Below are 18,080 nucleotides of genomic sequence, written 5' to 3' on the forward strand. Positions count from 1 at the left end.
AAGGCGCACAGGGAATGAGTGATCGCCGGCTCTGATAATCCTTGTTGAGGTTATAATTGTGTTGCGTACGAAGAGCCAATTAATCAACATTAATGCGTGACAAAAATAATAGCTATAGCAATCTAGAGAGCGCATGGCAATCAGACGATGTGATAGTTCGATTATTTCATATATGTGTGAGGGTGTTGATGTACGATTAAGCTTAATAATTCCATTCACAATTGAATACCTGCGCAGTTTCCGTTCACTTTTTATTCGCGTAATATTAAAGTTATGTTTACTGTGTTTTAATGCTGCTCTGGAAAATTAATTTTTGTTGCTGTGGAATTCAGCAACAGATTCTCGCTTATTGAATCGTATCAGTACCCCTACGTTATTCTAGGCACATTGTGGACCGGGTCTACTAAGTCAGGTAGTTAGACCCACCGACACCGTTGCTGTTACTATAAAGAGTTTGTTACCACGCTCCGCCCTAATGTCAATATTTTCGCTGGTGCAAGTGACTAATTAACACGAAAGAACGACAAAATGGAAGCAGTGTAGTAAAAACAGAAACAGAGGAAGCACTTGAAATTGCGCACTTCATGAAGTGTATAAATTCTGGCCGACAATAAAAATGCAATTCCGTTATGGTAATTCGCGTCGCAACAAGATTTTGTTGAAACAAATATTAAGCTATTTGTGAGAAAGCTGGTAAGATATGTATAGCGCTCGCAAGTGCGAGTGCAAAGCCAGACTTACGAAGCCTGTAAAAGTGGTAATGTCATCGATTTTCCAATTCTTTCGTTTGGTGCCGGCATGTTCATAGTGCATTAAATGATCGCCGTTTCGATATGCCGTTTCAACTTTCGCTCAAGCACTCAAAAAGTGAGCAAAAATAATTATTGTTTTGCAAATTTTGTGAATTTGGTGGAAATGTTGAAATTCTAATGGCCAAACTAACTAAATAGTTGTTGCTTGAATATATTAAGCTGTATATTCATGCATTTTTAAATAATATTGACAACTCAGGACTCAGTAACGCCACACGTCTTCAATGAGAACTCATAAATTTCATACTATTGCTCGTTATTTTATTATCATACAAATTTATTGTTCTGCACATTACCTTATCCCCAACTACAAACCTATTTTACGCGTTCCTCTTAGCTTATTGTTTGTGCGCCCACATTTGCCCGCCTTTTTTGTCATATTCACGGCGTGACAGAATTGAAATTCAATCGCCACTGGAGGCATCCGGTAGAGCAAAAGCAAACAGCAGGACAAACACGCAACGGGTCCAACGCTCCCCATCAAACACAGCTTGAGATTTGTCAAATGATTTTTAAAACGGAAGTGTTGACGGCACTTAAAGCGATAGCGGGAAATAAATTGCATAGGCACGAACGAATAAAAGTCATCTACAATTTAAATCGTTTATTTCGCACTACCTCACACATTTTTATGCCTCTCGCCATCAATGTCAGGAACACACAAACACGCATACGAAACATTCTATATTTTAGAGAAAATATTAATTTAAATATAAAAACTTTAAATTTGTTTTTCATATGAAATGACAAATTTGTATTCGCTTCGGGCTCCAGTTAAATTAAATCCAAATGATCAAATACTAAATATTATTTCAAACATATGAAAATCATATTTGGAATTTATAGCATAAAGTTCGAAACCGCACATAAACGACATGGAATTTGTGGACCTTACATTTGGTCATTGCGAACGTATAAAATACCGCAGCATGGTCTATGGGCTAACTAAATGAATACACATAATCTTATTTACGAGTAAGAGCATAGTTAACAGTGAACAGCATTTGAATACTCGACTCTTTTTGTTAATTAACCAACTTTTTGATAACTCTCTGCTCGTGAAATGCCGTAAAGGTAGCTTGGAAAGTTTTTCAATTTATCGCAATTATTTTATTTTTTATTTTTGACTTTATTTCACTTTCATTGCAATCAGTAGAGGCAGAAGCCACAGAAGTCTTCGCCATGTGTTAAAAACTTTTTAATTTGCCACAGAACAAATTGAGCTCATGTGTATATGCCTACACTGTTAAGTATGTCTTTGCTTATAAGGGGCAACTTTGACAAACAACTGAAGTCATCCAAACTTAGCTTTTAAACTCACAATTGAGCAACTATTTTAACTCGTGTTGTTGACTTCTAAAATTATTAAATGAAAGTCACAAAATTGGTACCCCCCCAGAGGAGAAGAAAAGAGAAGAGTCACTTTTAACAATTGGCAAATAATGGTATCGCGACGCTTGTCCTTGAATTTACCTTGTTTCAGTACATTGAAAGGTTGGGAAAGAGGCTTAAATATTTGAGAAAACATCACACAAAAGGTTACTTGGCTGTTTTAAAATTTTAAAATTCGCACGACAATTTGCACTTTGTGATTACTTGGTCAACTTCCATTATCTGAATTACTCTTGGTGTCGCCGCCAAACGCAAGAAACCAAATATAATGTGAATTACTTGAGACTTGCATACTCCTAGCGATACACAGTGGTGGAGGCGCAACTCAAACACCTCTACCAGAATTTTTATATGTGGTAGTAAATATAATATATGTAATCCGGTGTGAGCACAAAGTTTCTTCCAATATTCCACTAATATGGCAGCGTTTTTTTATAGTCCCCCAGCAGCTCATAAAACTCCTCATCCATCCAGATTTGTTTGTCCTCTGCGTCCAACAACGACCAAGCGTGCTAAGCATAGACTGCTCACACTACACATATGTGCTCACGCGCCACATATACGCGCACGCACTTAGATCGCATACAAAACTAGCGAAAAGTCAAGAAAAGACACTCGTTCAACTCGAAATAATTTTGTTAGTGAAACTTTCATATGGCATCTGCGTTACCCAGCTCTCGCTCCCTTGATGTTAACGAAGTCTCTCACACTACCAATGCTAGGTATATGTGGTTGTATGACTCCATAAAATCAGCCTTAACTTGGACTCTTGTTACGCTCCAGATCATAAACTCAACTGCCATAAATCAAGGCTCAGCACGTGCCAACTAACCTGTGTACCCATACTGATACTCACACCTACACGCATTTATACACACTATTGAAAGTTGTGAAAAGCTTTGATGTCCGAAGAGAAGTGTTTTGCCAAAAGAAAAGGGGATAAAGTTTGTTTTCATATTTCATCAAAAAATATTTATTACAATAAACATTGAACATTTAAAGATGAACTTATAAAATTTAGGATACATTTGCCACAGTTTATACTTGATCCGCTTCGCAAATTGCCACAATCACGTAAAGCCAAGGCAAACAAATAAAATTCGATTCCATTGGTGTGTATATTTTAGCATTGCTTGCACTTGCTGTTGTCTTTTGTGAATTTTATTGAAAAATATGTAGCGAAGTTTGTACAATAGCAATTCAGACGCAATTAAAATGTTACTCATACGCCTGGTCAAACAACAATCATTAACTGCCGCATACCAAACACTGCAAACACATTCTTTAATATTTTTCTGCAAGGAAAAAATATATCTTTTACAATTACACAAAATGTAGATGCAAAGCTCATGCAAAAAATTTGAGGTTCGGTTGAACGTCAATTCCTAACAAACAGAGGCCTATCGGTCGCCTATTTTGCTTTTCATACTTGTTTCACCTATGTTTTTTGCCAAACAGGAAATAACCGCTGCTTTCTCTTCGTTTAAAGAATTTATTGAAATATGCTCTAAAGGAAACTACCGAACTCTTGCGCTCAAATGCATTTACCGAGTGAATACGCATCAGTGATTTTTATTGCCAAAATTTCGCATAAATATTCGTATACAATGCCATGTTTCTACCCACTGAAATACACATACATTTGTAAGCACACACACAATTGTACATGCGTGAATTACGAAGGTAACGAAGCGAATTCAAGTTGAATGTGTTCCTTTGCTGTAAAACCTGGGTGAGTGAGTCTATGAGCCCATTATTGTATGTGTGGCTTAGCAGCACTCTAGCTAGTGTGATTTTAATGCTGCTCAAATAATTTACGAAATTCCAATGTAACATTTGAAACCAACTACCACATAAACAATTTCATAATTTTCACAAAATGCCACTCGGTTTATGTAATTTAATTCAGTGGCAGTATAAAAATATGATTAGAGAATTCTTTAAGTAGATCAGCTAATGGATTTCAGGTTACTTATATGCCTTGCAGATGCAAAAAGTGCAAACAAAAAATGCATGCCTACAGGGTTCTGTATAAATGTATAAGAAATTAAAAACTTAAAGCACAAAGGTGAAAAACACACGCATTTATTTCAACACAACTGTAAAGAGCATGTATCGTGTTTTCCAATAGGGTTATATGATTTCTTAGTGTCGTTTCGGCCATTTTTAACATGGCAATATCTGTAATTTTTTTCTTTGTATTCAGTAATGTTTACAATTTCTTCATGAAAAGATATACGCAAGAAAACCGTTTACAAATTATTCAATTTTATTATCGAAGTAATCGCTCTCCAATTGCAACTTTTCGTGCGCTTTTGCCATTTTATGGTCGTAATAATCGTTCACCTATGCTCGCTATTCGTCGAACTGATTTCAAGTGCCAATAAGACAAAGAACCGCTCGACGTATTGAAAATATTGCTGCCGTTCAGGCAAGTGTTGTTGAAAACCACAATTTATCGATTGCAAGACGTTATCAAGAATTGGCACTGTCTTAAACCACAACCTGGCAGATTTTGAAAAAGGATTTGGGCTTGCATCCGTATAAAATTATTCTCACTTAAGAACTGAAGCCTTTGGGCCACCATAATCGTCGTGAATTTGCTGTTTTTTTAAGAAAATCATCTTCTTCGACAAAGCTCACTTTCATCTGAGTGGGGCGGTAAATAAAAAAATTTCAAAAGTTGAAAGTGCTATTCAAGACATCCGACTTCATTTAGTAGAAAAAGTACTTCTCGAATTCAATCCTGCAAAAGCAGTCGTGGGTGCCACTTGAATGATGTTATGTTCAGAAGTTAATTGTATCGATTGTACTTCACATTAATTAAAAAAGATTTGAATTTCCTTAACAATTAGTGTGTGTTTGTTTTAAATAAAATCATTTCACTCTTATTGGAAAACCCTGCAAATATCTGGTATAATGTATATTACCAAAGTAGCTAAACAAGTAATGGAAATATTTTGCGACTGACTATTAAATACTGCTTGCGTTTTTTGTATCATCTGTTCCTCCGTTATCATCGAGCAAATCGAAACTACTATTTTTGGACTACAAATACTGATTTGTGTTCTTTACTTTTAATGCGTATCTAATTTTGGAATCTTATTTTAGACAAGCATGACTATTATGATGGTTTGTTGCCATCAAGTGACATGATGAAACTTCATAAAAACTTAGATACAAACAAATATTCCACACTTTGAACCATAATTCCAAATGGTTATTTAAATGAAGTAGCAAAAGTTTTTTGAACTTACAAAAAAAGTTTATATTTTTATGGTTAAAACAATCTTTTTCGCTAAATTTATTACTGCACGCGCACAGCGGCTTACCGACTATGCTGGGCCGCTATTTCGCCACTCAATCAAAAGCATGTGTGTGTGTGTGCGTTCGAGCAGACATGTCATATTGAACCAAAACTTAACTGTCGCAACCGAAGTTCTCTGCCTGCCTTTCTCTCACGCACCATCTCAGCCGCTTGTTCCTTTTACAGAGAAGAAAGGCTTTCGCACATTAAACACGTTTCTGTAGTAAAAGAAAAAATGACAAAAACAACTATTAAAGAGAAATCGAGAGGAAGCAAATGACAAATAAATTATGGGAAAAGTAATTTGACCGCCGGTCCATTCATCACTTTCTGATGAACAAAACTGTCATTTTACTTATTTTATACTGATGAAGCTTTGAGTGCGATGGCGCGCATAGAGGCAACTTAAATGTCGAGCCTCCTTAAAGAGGTAATCGTCTGCATGAAATTATGCTTTCTTGCTTTTCAGAATTGGCTGACAGACCCAAGTTTGCCCGAAAAGTTAATACACTAATACCAGCAGTTATCAGTGTGAAGTCATGAAGTCAAAATCCTAATAAAAATTATCGTTTATGTATTATACATGTAAGTGAACTCTTAAAGGAAAGTTGAATGTGGCGGTCTTCCATTAAAACAAGCACACATAACAACTTTAGACGGCGGTCGCACATATCATTTAATTTTTAAGGTTATGCGTATGCAGTTACACTTAATAAGTAGTCTTAACCATGTATACATGTGTGCTCAAGTGTATGCGTTTGTTCACAAAAATTCACGCTTTTGCTGTTTCTCTCATTGACTTGCAAACAAATTTCTCCAACTGCAATCAACTACGCTCAGACTTTAGGCATTAAATTTCTTTGCTTTAAGGCTTTGAGGGAAGTCAAAGTAAAATGTTGTTGGTTAGAAGCAAGTGACGAGACAAATCCAGATAATTAATGCGGTTGATGGCAAACGCAAGAGCAAATGAAAATTCAGCAACTGCAAAGCGCAAAGTACGAAGAAAAACATAAAATAGATTAGGAAAATCTAATAGTAGAACGGTTAGGTGTTATAGCGTGCGTACTACTATACCGAAGGAGCGGGTCCGAAAACAGCTTGCAATCGTCATGAAATAAGTTTGCTCTACGGCTCGCCTTTCGGCAAGCACAGCAAGCCGTGTATATTTCTGACTTATTAAGATGTGCATCTTATATTTAGAATTTATCGCACGTTCGGACGCGGCCCCTACATCTTGTTGGTTTACTTCAAGACGCACAACGAAAACAAGATCGGAAGTTCGGCCAAGCATCTGCCGAAAGCATTAACGCCAGTCACACATGCATACAAATACACATCCATAAGCACATATTTAATTTAAGATCTAGTCGAAACATTCCAAGACGGATGTTTTTCTTTTTGAAGCGTTGCTGTCTACAACAATACTGTTGGGTAATGTTTTTTTTTAAATAAAATTTAATAATAATATTTTTCTATAGTATCGCTTGTACATGTGTTTAGTTGTATTCGCCAAGGGAAAGACTCAAACAACCAACCAACATCCTTTGCTGGTGGTAGAAAAATAAAAACCCAAATTTAACTTCTTCACCATGAACTTGATACTATTTCGCCATCTGCATAGCCTGAGGTCAATGATAAAGATATACCAGTCTTGTTTTCATGAATGAAATGCCAAATCCACAGGTGGTTTTCTTATAAATTCCATACAAAATTTCGTTTGCTTTATGCAAAGAATGAATCGAGATTTGTCTTGGTTTTTGTCTTCAGTGGCGCTCTTTTTGACCAAATAACTGTACATGCGCATAACCTCAGTTCCACAATTCATTCGCTTGCTAGCCGCTTTTTTTGGTGCAGCAGACAATATTCATACAGAGCCTTAGAAGCTGTGCGGCAGTGAAGACATTGCGGCTTGTCAGAAAATACAAACTGCGACCAGAGCGTGTACTTTCGGCGAAAATACGATATTTATGAAATAACGGGACTATCTATCAAAATACTAAATTAAATTTACTTGCATCTCATTGGCTTCTTGCTTGTCGTCTCTTCACTTATCTACTTAGCGGTGGTTAAGTAACACTCTGTCAAAAAACAATTAATTAATTCAACTTTTTATAATAATTTATATTGATATTATTTTTTACCACTGCAACAATGTTTATACCATACATATGTAGAACGAAAAAAGTTTTAGATCTTCTCCATACCCGCCATGAAGAAAAATATGCCAGAAACACTCTAAAAATCCTTTATACAAGCACAATGAACTGAGATAGAATAAATTGTTGACTTTGAAAATGTTGTTATTGGGGGAAAGTTTAGTTGAACTTTTTCACTGCACTAAAAAAAAATTTCTAGTAAAGTCAATTCATTTTGAAAAACAAAAACTCATAGGAAGAAAACGCAGCTCAGCGGAGAAATGCGAGAAACAAATAATGGGCATGAAAACTAAACAGAGAGGTTCTTTGTAACTGCATATTGCTCCTTTAGCATTACGAAAGAAAAACTTTGCCAATTTGCTGCCAAATAGTTTGGAACAAAAATTTTATATTGGCGATTTTTTACAGTTTTGATTTCCTTGCCTCTTCAAGTTTTTAAATTTTTTATGTATTTGCTCTTATGACCATTTGGCATCGAAAGAAAATAGGAAGATGTTTGTAACGTTCTTTTGAAGTCTTAAAAGGATTATGCCCTTGCGCTAAACTAATGCAAGAGACTTAAGTCATAACTTAGCACTGTTATGGGCTGATACCCAAATCTGGACCGCACCTAGCAATTTCTGCGGCAGCTATGGATCACATAGCTGATTCAAAAGTTATTTGCTCCAATAGTTTTAAGAATATTTGTGTTTTTAAACTTTAAAGCAGTGATTTTTAAATTGCATTTATTTAACAGAGTTGCCACTGGCACTATTATAATATTATAATAAGTGTCATGAGAAAAATAAATAACAAACTCGGTTAGAGATTTTTGAATTTCGCATATTGCGGAAAACCAAACAAACGAAAACAAAAACAAAAACAAATTTTAAATTTCCACTGTACAGCCAGAATCTCTTTTGCCGAAAGGCCTAACAAATGGCTATCACTCACACACAAACACACACATAAGCGCACCCTTGGCCTCTCTAAGTTAATAATTTGAACAAGTGTGTAAGCAAATGCTTAGTTGAACTCAACAAATCGCCAAATATTTCACATCTGGCCTTTTGTGGTCGCCATAGTTGTGCGGAAAATTTGTGAAATTATGCTAAGGAGGAAATTCGTGAACAAATGAGAGCATTAAGGCTGAGTGTACATTTGTGCCAAAGAGAATTTACATCACACATTTTGCATATTTGCGGGTATCTGGTACTTTCATTCTACGCACCGGTTGTTTTGTACACGTGACATTACCACCAAGGCTCATGTATTACGAAATGATACGGTACATGCAGCACACACCATTTCTGTGTGTCCACATTTGGAATTAACATACTTTATATGGAGCTAACGCTTTTGCTTTGAACTTGAAAAACTGCAGCCTTTACGTAAATTCAATTAACGCATAATGCAGAAATGTTTACAATCAATCGCAATTATTGAAATCAACGCGAAAATTGGCTTCAAAAGTAGAAACGAACAGCTCGTTATTATAATAGATGAATTGGATTTTTGAAGCACATCAACTTGGCAACCGCCAGCCCAGCATGTCTAATTTATAGAACCGCCGACAGCGACCGAATATGAAATCTTAAAATACACAGTAGCTAGCGTCCAAGCGCATTTGTGTGCAAGTGTGCTTGTAGCACGCCGACGACTGCCGCAATCGCAAAAATTGTTTTGAAACCTCTCGATAATCAAAGGCCGCCGGCGAACGGGCACCAGAGTTGCTAAGCAACACACCGCTTCTCAACAACTCATCCCTAAGCCTCCACTCATTCCGGACATTGACAGTCGCACAAATTAGATAACGACCGAGAGGCTGTGCCGGTTATCGGCGCTTGACTCAGTTGCTGTTGTTAATTGATTGCTTGCTGTGACTGTGTGCAACTGGTAGTATGTGTGTGTGTACAGGTAGCTGCGATGAGGCTTCCTCGATATACTTGCTTTCTTCGGAATATCAATAAATTTTTGGCTTATGGCGCGAAGTGCCGCCGGTCATTGTGCCGCCGCGACGTAAACAGGTTAAGTGGTAGGGCTGTGAAAACGTATTGCATAATTACTGACATTCGGGTTTCACAGGCATTGTTTAGAAAGTAAATTACATCAATACATCAGAGAAACAATTCAATTAATTTATTTATTATAATTTTGCTCATTTTGACGCTGAGTATTGTGCAAACTGGAAGCTAATTATCTGGAGAGTGTTAATTCAATAGTTTTTGGCATCTAAAACGCTTTCGCGAAAATTTCTCTAGTTATGTAACTGTTTTGTACTGACTGCCGAAGTCATTAAAGTGCAAATTAGCTGCCTTTAATATTTCCTTAAATGAATAGCATTCCAACAGATTATTAAAATCATTACATAATTACAAAATTATAAAAAAAAATCAATTAAATGCACCGCTTTTTAAAGAAGTGAATCAAGCGTTTACTTTTCCAAACTTATAATGTGTTTATCTAAAATATTTTTTCGACAATTTTTGGCGAATTTGTAGTTACAAATTGCTTGAACTCGGCAACAAAATACTCGCCACCATTGGGAAATTAAATATTCCTTTTTTTGAGCGATTTCGCACGCCGAATGTTTGTCAGTTGTTGTTAGAAATAAAATATGAAAGCGGAAACATAAAACAGACGCAGTCATTGTTATACCTGCGAGCGCATTGATATGTATTCCATTAGCCAGAGCATGAAAGATTGTTTTTTTCTTAAGATTTTTAGTGAAAATTGCCAACATTTGCGTGATTTTAAGTCGAAATAAATGACGGCCATTTATTAATAGGCAAGCATGCTAAGGCTCTATAACCAAAACGAAATCATCTCATCACTCATCGAAGCGTATATCGCTCATACGCCATGCCGTCAGCCACACTCATGCAATACTTTGCTTTAACTGCTCTCTCTTTTCCCAGTAACCAATTTTAGTAGAATTCTTTATGCAGCATTGTTTTCTAGAAATTAAGAAGAATGCGTTTAAAACCTTTATCGAAGCTCAGTTGCGTTTCAGACAATAAGCCTCGTTAAGCGTAAAAGAAGCACAGAATCCAAATGCGTTGTCACTTTTTTTATCAATCGCTGTGAAAAATGAAAACGGTCGATTCAGAGGCAGTTCATATCCTCACCTTTTTTCCTTTCTGCTGACTGCTGCCTGCCACTCTTTATTTGTAGGAAGCACACATATCCTTTACTGTCACCGTTGTATTCTATAAAATATAATAAAACGGGTCTAAACTCATACACAGCTGATTTATTACTGAAAATTTGTCCGTTTGCTTATCAGCTTTCAAATTGAACAGCATATCGACAGAGCTATGTTGGACTTTCACTACTGAGAAGCAGCTTTATTATGAAGATGGAGATAATAATTTCAGCTTTGCAGCTTTCATTAGATAATAAGTCGATCGTAATTACACATACGGCACCGATAAGTTAATGGAGAATTTATTCAAACTAAATTTGGTTAAAGTCCAGGCAACTAATTTACTTCTTGGAAAGCTTAACACGAAAATGTTGCACACAAGTACTCAAATAAGCTTGAGGTCATTCTAAATATTTGGCGATAACAAATTCCTTCGAATTCGCTGTGCACCTGAGAAGCAAATACTATCCATATAAGCGCTCTCTCCTAAAAAAAGTTCTGCTTCCCTTACAGAACTAATGATTAATTGAAAAATATAAATAGTTATATGAAAACTTGTGTTACATTACCAAAAAATTAAACTTCATTTTTTTACACTTTTTTATTTATGTCAAACCGACCTGCAGGATATACATAAATCCAATTTATGTCTCAATGGCGCCAGATCTGTGTAAAGTTTTAAAAAGAGCCATCTACTAGGCTTGAACTCAAACAAACAGTTTCATTGATAGATTTTCCTCATATTAACTGGTCGTTCAATAAAGTATTTTTTTCTTACAATCAAGGGTTAAGTGCATGGCTGATTTTTCGATCTAATACTGTTATGTTCTTTTCCAACCCCAGTGCAAACTTCCGTTCTTAAAAGGCAGTAATGACAAGATTATCAATCAAAGATATCAAGGCAACGCAGTTCATCAAAAAAAGTAACTGGCCATTGTGTGAACTAATTGCATTAGGAATATACATTTTTATAAATTACATGCGTTAACGAGCACAATCGGCATACCGCGCGCGTCAGACATGTATCGCATTACCTATTGGCTACTTTATGGTCACTACAGTTACTCGCTCGCTCTGGGCATATTACGTTTCCGTTATGATTTCAACAATCACAAAGCGCACACCACGCCTTTCAACACATATTACAGCATTGTTATGAATGTGCTGACTCTAACAACGTTGCCTTGGATTTACTACACAGCTGTACACACATTTCTGCAAAACGAGCGTGTGGGCCGCCTAGTTCTTTATGTCTTCATCGCGACCAAAACACTGCGTTTGCTGGCTGTGGCGCTGGCCATCATCTACAATTGGCAGCGGCGTTACGAGGTCCTGACTGTTATACGGGATATCAACCATTTGCGTTCCGATTACTTCGCACGCTTTCGAGTACCGTCCGAGTGGCAGCGACGCTTCGAGATGAAGATCATAAAAAATATGCTCTCTGGTGTACTCGTCGATGCCTCAGGGCTCATCACAGTGTTTGGTGTATATGAAAATCAGATGAGCGCGTCCTTCATTATAAGCAACGTGTTGTTCTCTCTCATCTCCAATATTCTGTATCTGATTATGAATCAGTACTACTTCGCCATACGAACCGTTATACTATTCGGAAATATGTTAAACCACCAATTGGCCGATATTATTAAATCTGCGAAAACCGTGGCACGACTACGAGATTGTCCCGGCAGCCGCACGCAATTCAAAGCGCGCTGTCTCACATTATGCCGCGAGCTGGACGAATTGGCGATGGTGCGTACACAGCTACAGAGCTTGGCCTTACGCATAAATGACATATTGAAATGGCAAGGTCTTGGCGTGTTGATCAATATGTTCATTTTAAATATATCTTTAATATACACCATCTATTCGATGTTGTGGGTCGGCGGGTTCACAATATGTCAATATGGCTGGGTGTCTGTGTTGATGGGGGTCTCATATGTGGTCTACATTGTGGACATGAAGGATTTTTTGGGTGCGATACTCGAGCACGTCGGTGTATTTCACAAGACTTCTTTATATTTGGAACTGCATACAAACCTGCCGCAGTTGGACAAGGTGTTCGAACAAAGCGTGAGTAAAGTGACAAAAAATTAACTGAACGCTAATCTTCTTCTTTTAACTTTTTTATAGGTGGAGAGCTTTCAGCTGCAGCTGTCGCTTAACAAATATCAATTGAGTTTATTAGGTTTATTAAATTTCAACAGCGAATGTGTGTTCTCAATGTTTGCTTCGGTGATTGTAAACTCTATTTTAATGATACAATTTGACTATCAATATTTCCAGTAATCCAACGACTTGGTTTAGTACATCGGTAAGCTGTAACAAGCGAATTTAACCCCTTACAAAGTTATCTAAGACAGTCAAGGTGGAACCCCATAGTCACCAAAAGATGGTACTTTTAAAAAAAAGTTCAGCTAAGTGTGGTTAGTTAGCAAAGAAGACCTGGTTGCGAGAACTAAAGCTTACACTTGCAGCTAAAAGTTTACTATGACACTACAAGAACTTTTATCCCCGCTTACCGAATCTTAATAAATATATGCCCCTTCGAACTATGTGTGTGTATATACTAAATTCTAAACCAATTCGTGTTTATTCGAGCATCAAATGCAATTCACACTTTATTCGTCACTCTGGAAATTGATTTGCAGGAAGGAAATCGAATGCAAGCAGAGAAAAGCCAACGCATTTAAGCGCGCAATTCTCATTGCGTCGATAGGGGGTCACTGTGGTAGGAAGAGAGTAGCGATGACAATGCCAATAAGACTGAGATTTCAGTGCAGTGATGTAAAAATATATACAGCAGATTAAACTCGCTTTCTAAACTGGTGCGGCTGGGCAGATTTCAGCGAAATCTCTGACATTCAAATTATTTTATCGTTGAATAAACTTGTGTGTACTTAGCTATTTCTGCACATAATATGGTTTTAACAGCCTTGACACGTAAGACATATAACCGTGAGCAACAAAGTCTTTAATCTACCGATTAACCGTTAGTGTAAGAGACACTCACATATATTGCATTGAAGCAATTGGCCAAATAGAGGCCACATTCACTAGCAGCTTTACGGAAGCCTCTGTTAATAACTCATTAGTGCTCTGAGGACGCAGAAACGTAGCTTCTGTCACGCACTTTTAAAGTCTTTACATATCGGTAGAATATATAATATAATGCTAAGCTTCAAGATAAACCGATTTCTTTCACAATTGCTTCTGACCAAAAACTTTGAAATCAGGCGTTGCCTGTTGCAAAACAAAAACTAAAGCGGATTAAACGGTGTGGCTTCTAGGAATATGTTTGCTTCCGTCATTTTCACCTTGTAAACCATAAATAAGTATATGCGGAGGTGTCTTAGTGAGTGCGTTGCTACAAAAAGGCGAGCAAACATACGTACGCTGTATATATATTAAATACAAATACAATTTGAGCGAGCTAAGCTATCTGAAAGCACTTGTTCGACGTCACAAGACACCTGAAGTTACATTTTGCTTTGCTTCCGGTGGGGACGGGTGCAACAAATGCGGGATTAGAAGAAAGCGACAATAAAAAGTCGCAAAATTGGAGCTGTAACAATTTGAGCCCTTTTCCGACACGTCAAACAAGAATAAAAATCAATTATACTTGCAAACTCTTAACATCTCATCAGTGAATTCTTTAACTATTAATTAGCGGAAATGAAATAAATCACATTAGCAAGTGGATAAATATTCAACTAAAAGTGCAAATAATATTGGGCAATTTAAAATTGAAACGAGCGATTATTAATATATTTTTTTTTTTTTACATAGTTTTTAATTTTACTGTTATCCCAAACTTTGCTATTTACCTTGTTCAATTGCTGTCAATTTCAGCAACAAATTCCAGTGAAACAGTTAAATGAAAAAATAAATATGAAAACTTTGGTTTTTATTGCGTTTATTTGCTTATCTTCAAGCAGAAACAGCGTTGTATTGCAAAAGCATCTAAATGACCTGGTGGATATTGTAAATCAAATGCGCTTATATATGTGTATATATGTGAATGTGCGTAAGCAAATACAATCTGCTAAGTACATACTCGTTAGTTAGCTTGATAGCTCTTTAGCTCTCGAATTTACTACTTCCTTAAGACACAACGACGAGGCTTAAATAACTCGCATTAATTTGTGTTAGAACTGTGCAAGCGTATGAATGAGTATGCTACAATTCCCTACATGTAATATAATCCAACAGGAGTCACGTGAGGCGTTAATGCCGCAGACAGCACGTGCCTACCAACTTCTGCTTACTGCATTACATACATACTTATGACTTCGCAACGACAATTTTTTTATGTTCACAGAAGTCACAATATTTTGTGATGAATTCAAAAGCTCTAAAATTTCATTACCAAACAAAAATAGTTATTTTTGGTTTTCCTGTTTTAAATTTCTTTATTTGCGGATACATTTTATAAAATATGCATTTTACACTTTTGATATTGAATTTCACACAGACGTATGTATGTACATATTCCTTAAATAATATGTGTTCTACAAAGGCTGAAAGATCTAATTCGGACGAACACCGAACAGAGCTAGACCAGCGCTCCAATGCTCTTTGTATCAGAACCAATAAAATTTTAGTGGCATCTAAAAGCACGCTGTATTTGCGTATATACACACCTACATGTACATATATAGTGAAAATACATATATATATATATATATACATATATGAAATGCCGCGACTTAGTAACGCTCCAAGCTATCCAAAGAGTATCTGAAATGCATTTAAGCCTGAAATTAGCAAATAAATTGTAAACATATCTAAACTATTGTACTATGTGAGTGTGTGGCACATGCTGTGAATTCCAATCGACGCGCAAACGAAAGCTAGTATCCAATTTTACTATCAACAAAACACAATAGCTGCACTTTTGCTTTTTTACTTTTTTACTTTTTTGCGCTTGGATCGTTTGTTTACTGCTGGACAACATTATTTTCCACCAACAACTATGCATGTGAAAAGAGTGCGTGGGTTGCACGGTTTTGAATTAGAAAATTTTCGAAAATATTTACATATGCAACTGATTGCGCTGTGCGTGTGTGCGTGCGTGTGTGCGTCGACTATTTTAGTGTAAAAAGCAGCTCATATACGTAGCTGTGGAGTGAGGAGGAGAAAGCACATAAAAAAACGTAATCAAATCATATCTGCTCATCCGCAGAGTGAAGAATAATAAAGTAACAATGTAAAATATATTCGCTTGAGGGTCAACGAATTCAAACGGACTGTGCAAACACAGAAAATAACCAGCATTGCTTGGTCAAATGACAATAGATAATCACACGGCTATGTACTGTTAACAACAACATAACAACAAAACACAATGCATTGGCAGCTCGCGAAGGCCGAAAAAAGAGAAATAGCCAAAATGAAATAAACAGTTTCAACTGTCGAGATAAAAAGCGAATGATAAAATTTGTTTAAGCTGATGAAAATCGGTGTATGCTTCTTAAAGCGTAACAACCGCAGCTCTATGAAATTGTGACATCCCCTGTTCTTGAATTTATATGAACTTAGCCTTAGTAAGCCTTCATATCTTACTACGAATTATATGCTTGAAAGCACTGTTTTCTATTTAAATGTGGATATCTATAGAAAACTTAAAGCAACTGCTCTCCTAGTGGGTTATACGAGAAGCTAACACAAGGCCTAACAATGGGAGAGCGATTTTCACTACGTGCCGAGTACTAATGCCATTCGAGAATATATATAGTCCCTGATGTTGGGCGAAACAGGTGAGTGGCAGTTCGCAATCTAACCCTTACACTCTGGGGACACCTCTGCTTAAACAGCAAAAAGAGTTGCCAGTTTTAATCAAACGGGGCACAAACATATGCACAAACTGGATGCCTTAATTTCTTTACGTGGAATTGTCAGAAAATTCTTTTAGGCTCCAAAGTGGGTGTAGAACGAGAGCTCCATTTCATTAATCTTCCGCGTGTTTTGCAATAAATTATGGCAGAATTGCATGTAATCTGATCAGCAACAATGCGCACACTCTGTACTTTATTATACTCAACGTTTTTTTATTATTACTTACAAATAATTCAGCATATGAGAAAAAGGCTTGAGCGTTCGTATGTATTTGTGTCACTTGAGTTTATTTTTTATTTGCTGGAAACGTACATTTACTTATATACAAACATATGTGTGTGTGCACTCTTTACTCGCTTAAATTACTTACAAACAAAGAAGAATGTGGTATAATGTAGAGGGAATGTTGCCATATCGTCGTAACAAAAACATATTAAACAGTTTGCTTGAATGTATTACCCCAACTATAACACATATGTGTATGTATGTATACCATACATGGATATATGTGTGCAAGTGTGGTCTGTGTTTAGCGTATATTTATATATTCATGTGCATAGACTCTCAAGATCTCAAATTCCAGCTCGGGATGCATTTTAGCTGTGGTTTGCTATTTTTATGTAAATTTAAATAATTTTGTGCTTACCGCCTAACAATCGTACTCACAAGTACACATTTAGGCAAGCTATCAATTTATACATTCACAGACAGAGAATAAGTAATAACACTTATATACAAATAATCACGCGTATACTCGCGTATACTTATATGGTATATACACTACACACGCAATAACAACAAATTTGATTTAATGTAAAAGGTCTTAACTCTACTTCTAGCAATATGTTCACAGTTAGGCAAAGTGCGTAAGTTCCACTAAAGAAATACAAAAATATCATGTTTTTTAAGCGTGGATCAACACGGCAAGATATTTGTGTAATATTTTATGTATTTCCATATTCTTATATAATTACTAAACTATTTACTAAACTCTTTATTTTTCGTTTTCTTCATACAATTAAACAATATTTCCATTATACATATTGTATATATTATATATTATACATTAGATTAATATATGTTTATACACTTATGAGCAAAGCTGGGAATATAAATCCGCGAAAATGACATATATTAGGAACATGTATACTTCATAAAAAAGATAAGAATTAATCCTTTTTGAAATGACTATTAAAACGCCATATTCAACTGTTGCTCGTTAGTGTATTTGTAACAAACGAACTGTAGCAGCAGTGTTACTAACAACTATCGCTTTATAATATTAACAAAAATAGTAACAAATGTATAACATTACCGTTAGCATAATACTATTTGGAGGGAACCTCTTAGGAATAAATCATAGTGAAACGAAGCGTCACTGCTTAACTCACAGATGCATCAAGTGCTCGTCCAAAATATTGAAACGAGATGGTAACACTGTTTGTTTGCCT

The 18,080-nt window shown here is 36.2% G+C and overlaps 1 protein-coding gene across 1 annotated transcript; it reads left to right on the top strand.

The window, feature by feature from the left end:
* Positions 1-455: 455 nt before the first annotated feature.
* Positions 456-16,870, top strand: LOC106618634 (Gustatory receptor 36b). The gene is made up of 3 exons (XM_036374466.2): positions 456-867; positions 11,635-12,864; positions 12,925-16,870. Exons 2-3 carry the CDS (start codon positions 11,812-11,814, stop codon positions 13,078-13,080), a joined length of 1,209 nt encoding a protein of 402 aa, XP_036230359.2. The 5' UTR covers positions 456-867; positions 11,635-11,811; the 3' UTR covers positions 13,081-16,870.
* The last annotated feature ends 1,210 nt before the right edge of the window (positions 16,871-18,080 follow it).

The sequence above is a fragment of the Bactrocera oleae genome, chromosome 4, assembly GCF_042242935.1.
Source record: "Bactrocera oleae isolate idBacOlea1 chromosome 4, idBacOlea1, whole genome shotgun sequence".
NCBI classification, from domain to species: Eukaryota; Metazoa; Arthropoda; class Insecta; order Diptera; family Tephritidae; genus Bactrocera; species Bactrocera oleae.

Bases quoted from the DNA above. Each gene is read 5' to 3' on its own strand.
- LOC106618634 (XM_036374466.2), top strand. From the start codon at position 11,812: ATGTATCGCATTACCTATTGGCTACTTTATGGTCACTACAGTTACTCG. The intron at 12,865-12,924 runs GTGAGTAAAGTG...ACTTTTTTATAG, and splicing joins ACAAGGTGTTCGAACAAAGC to GTGGAGAGCTTTCAGCTGCA.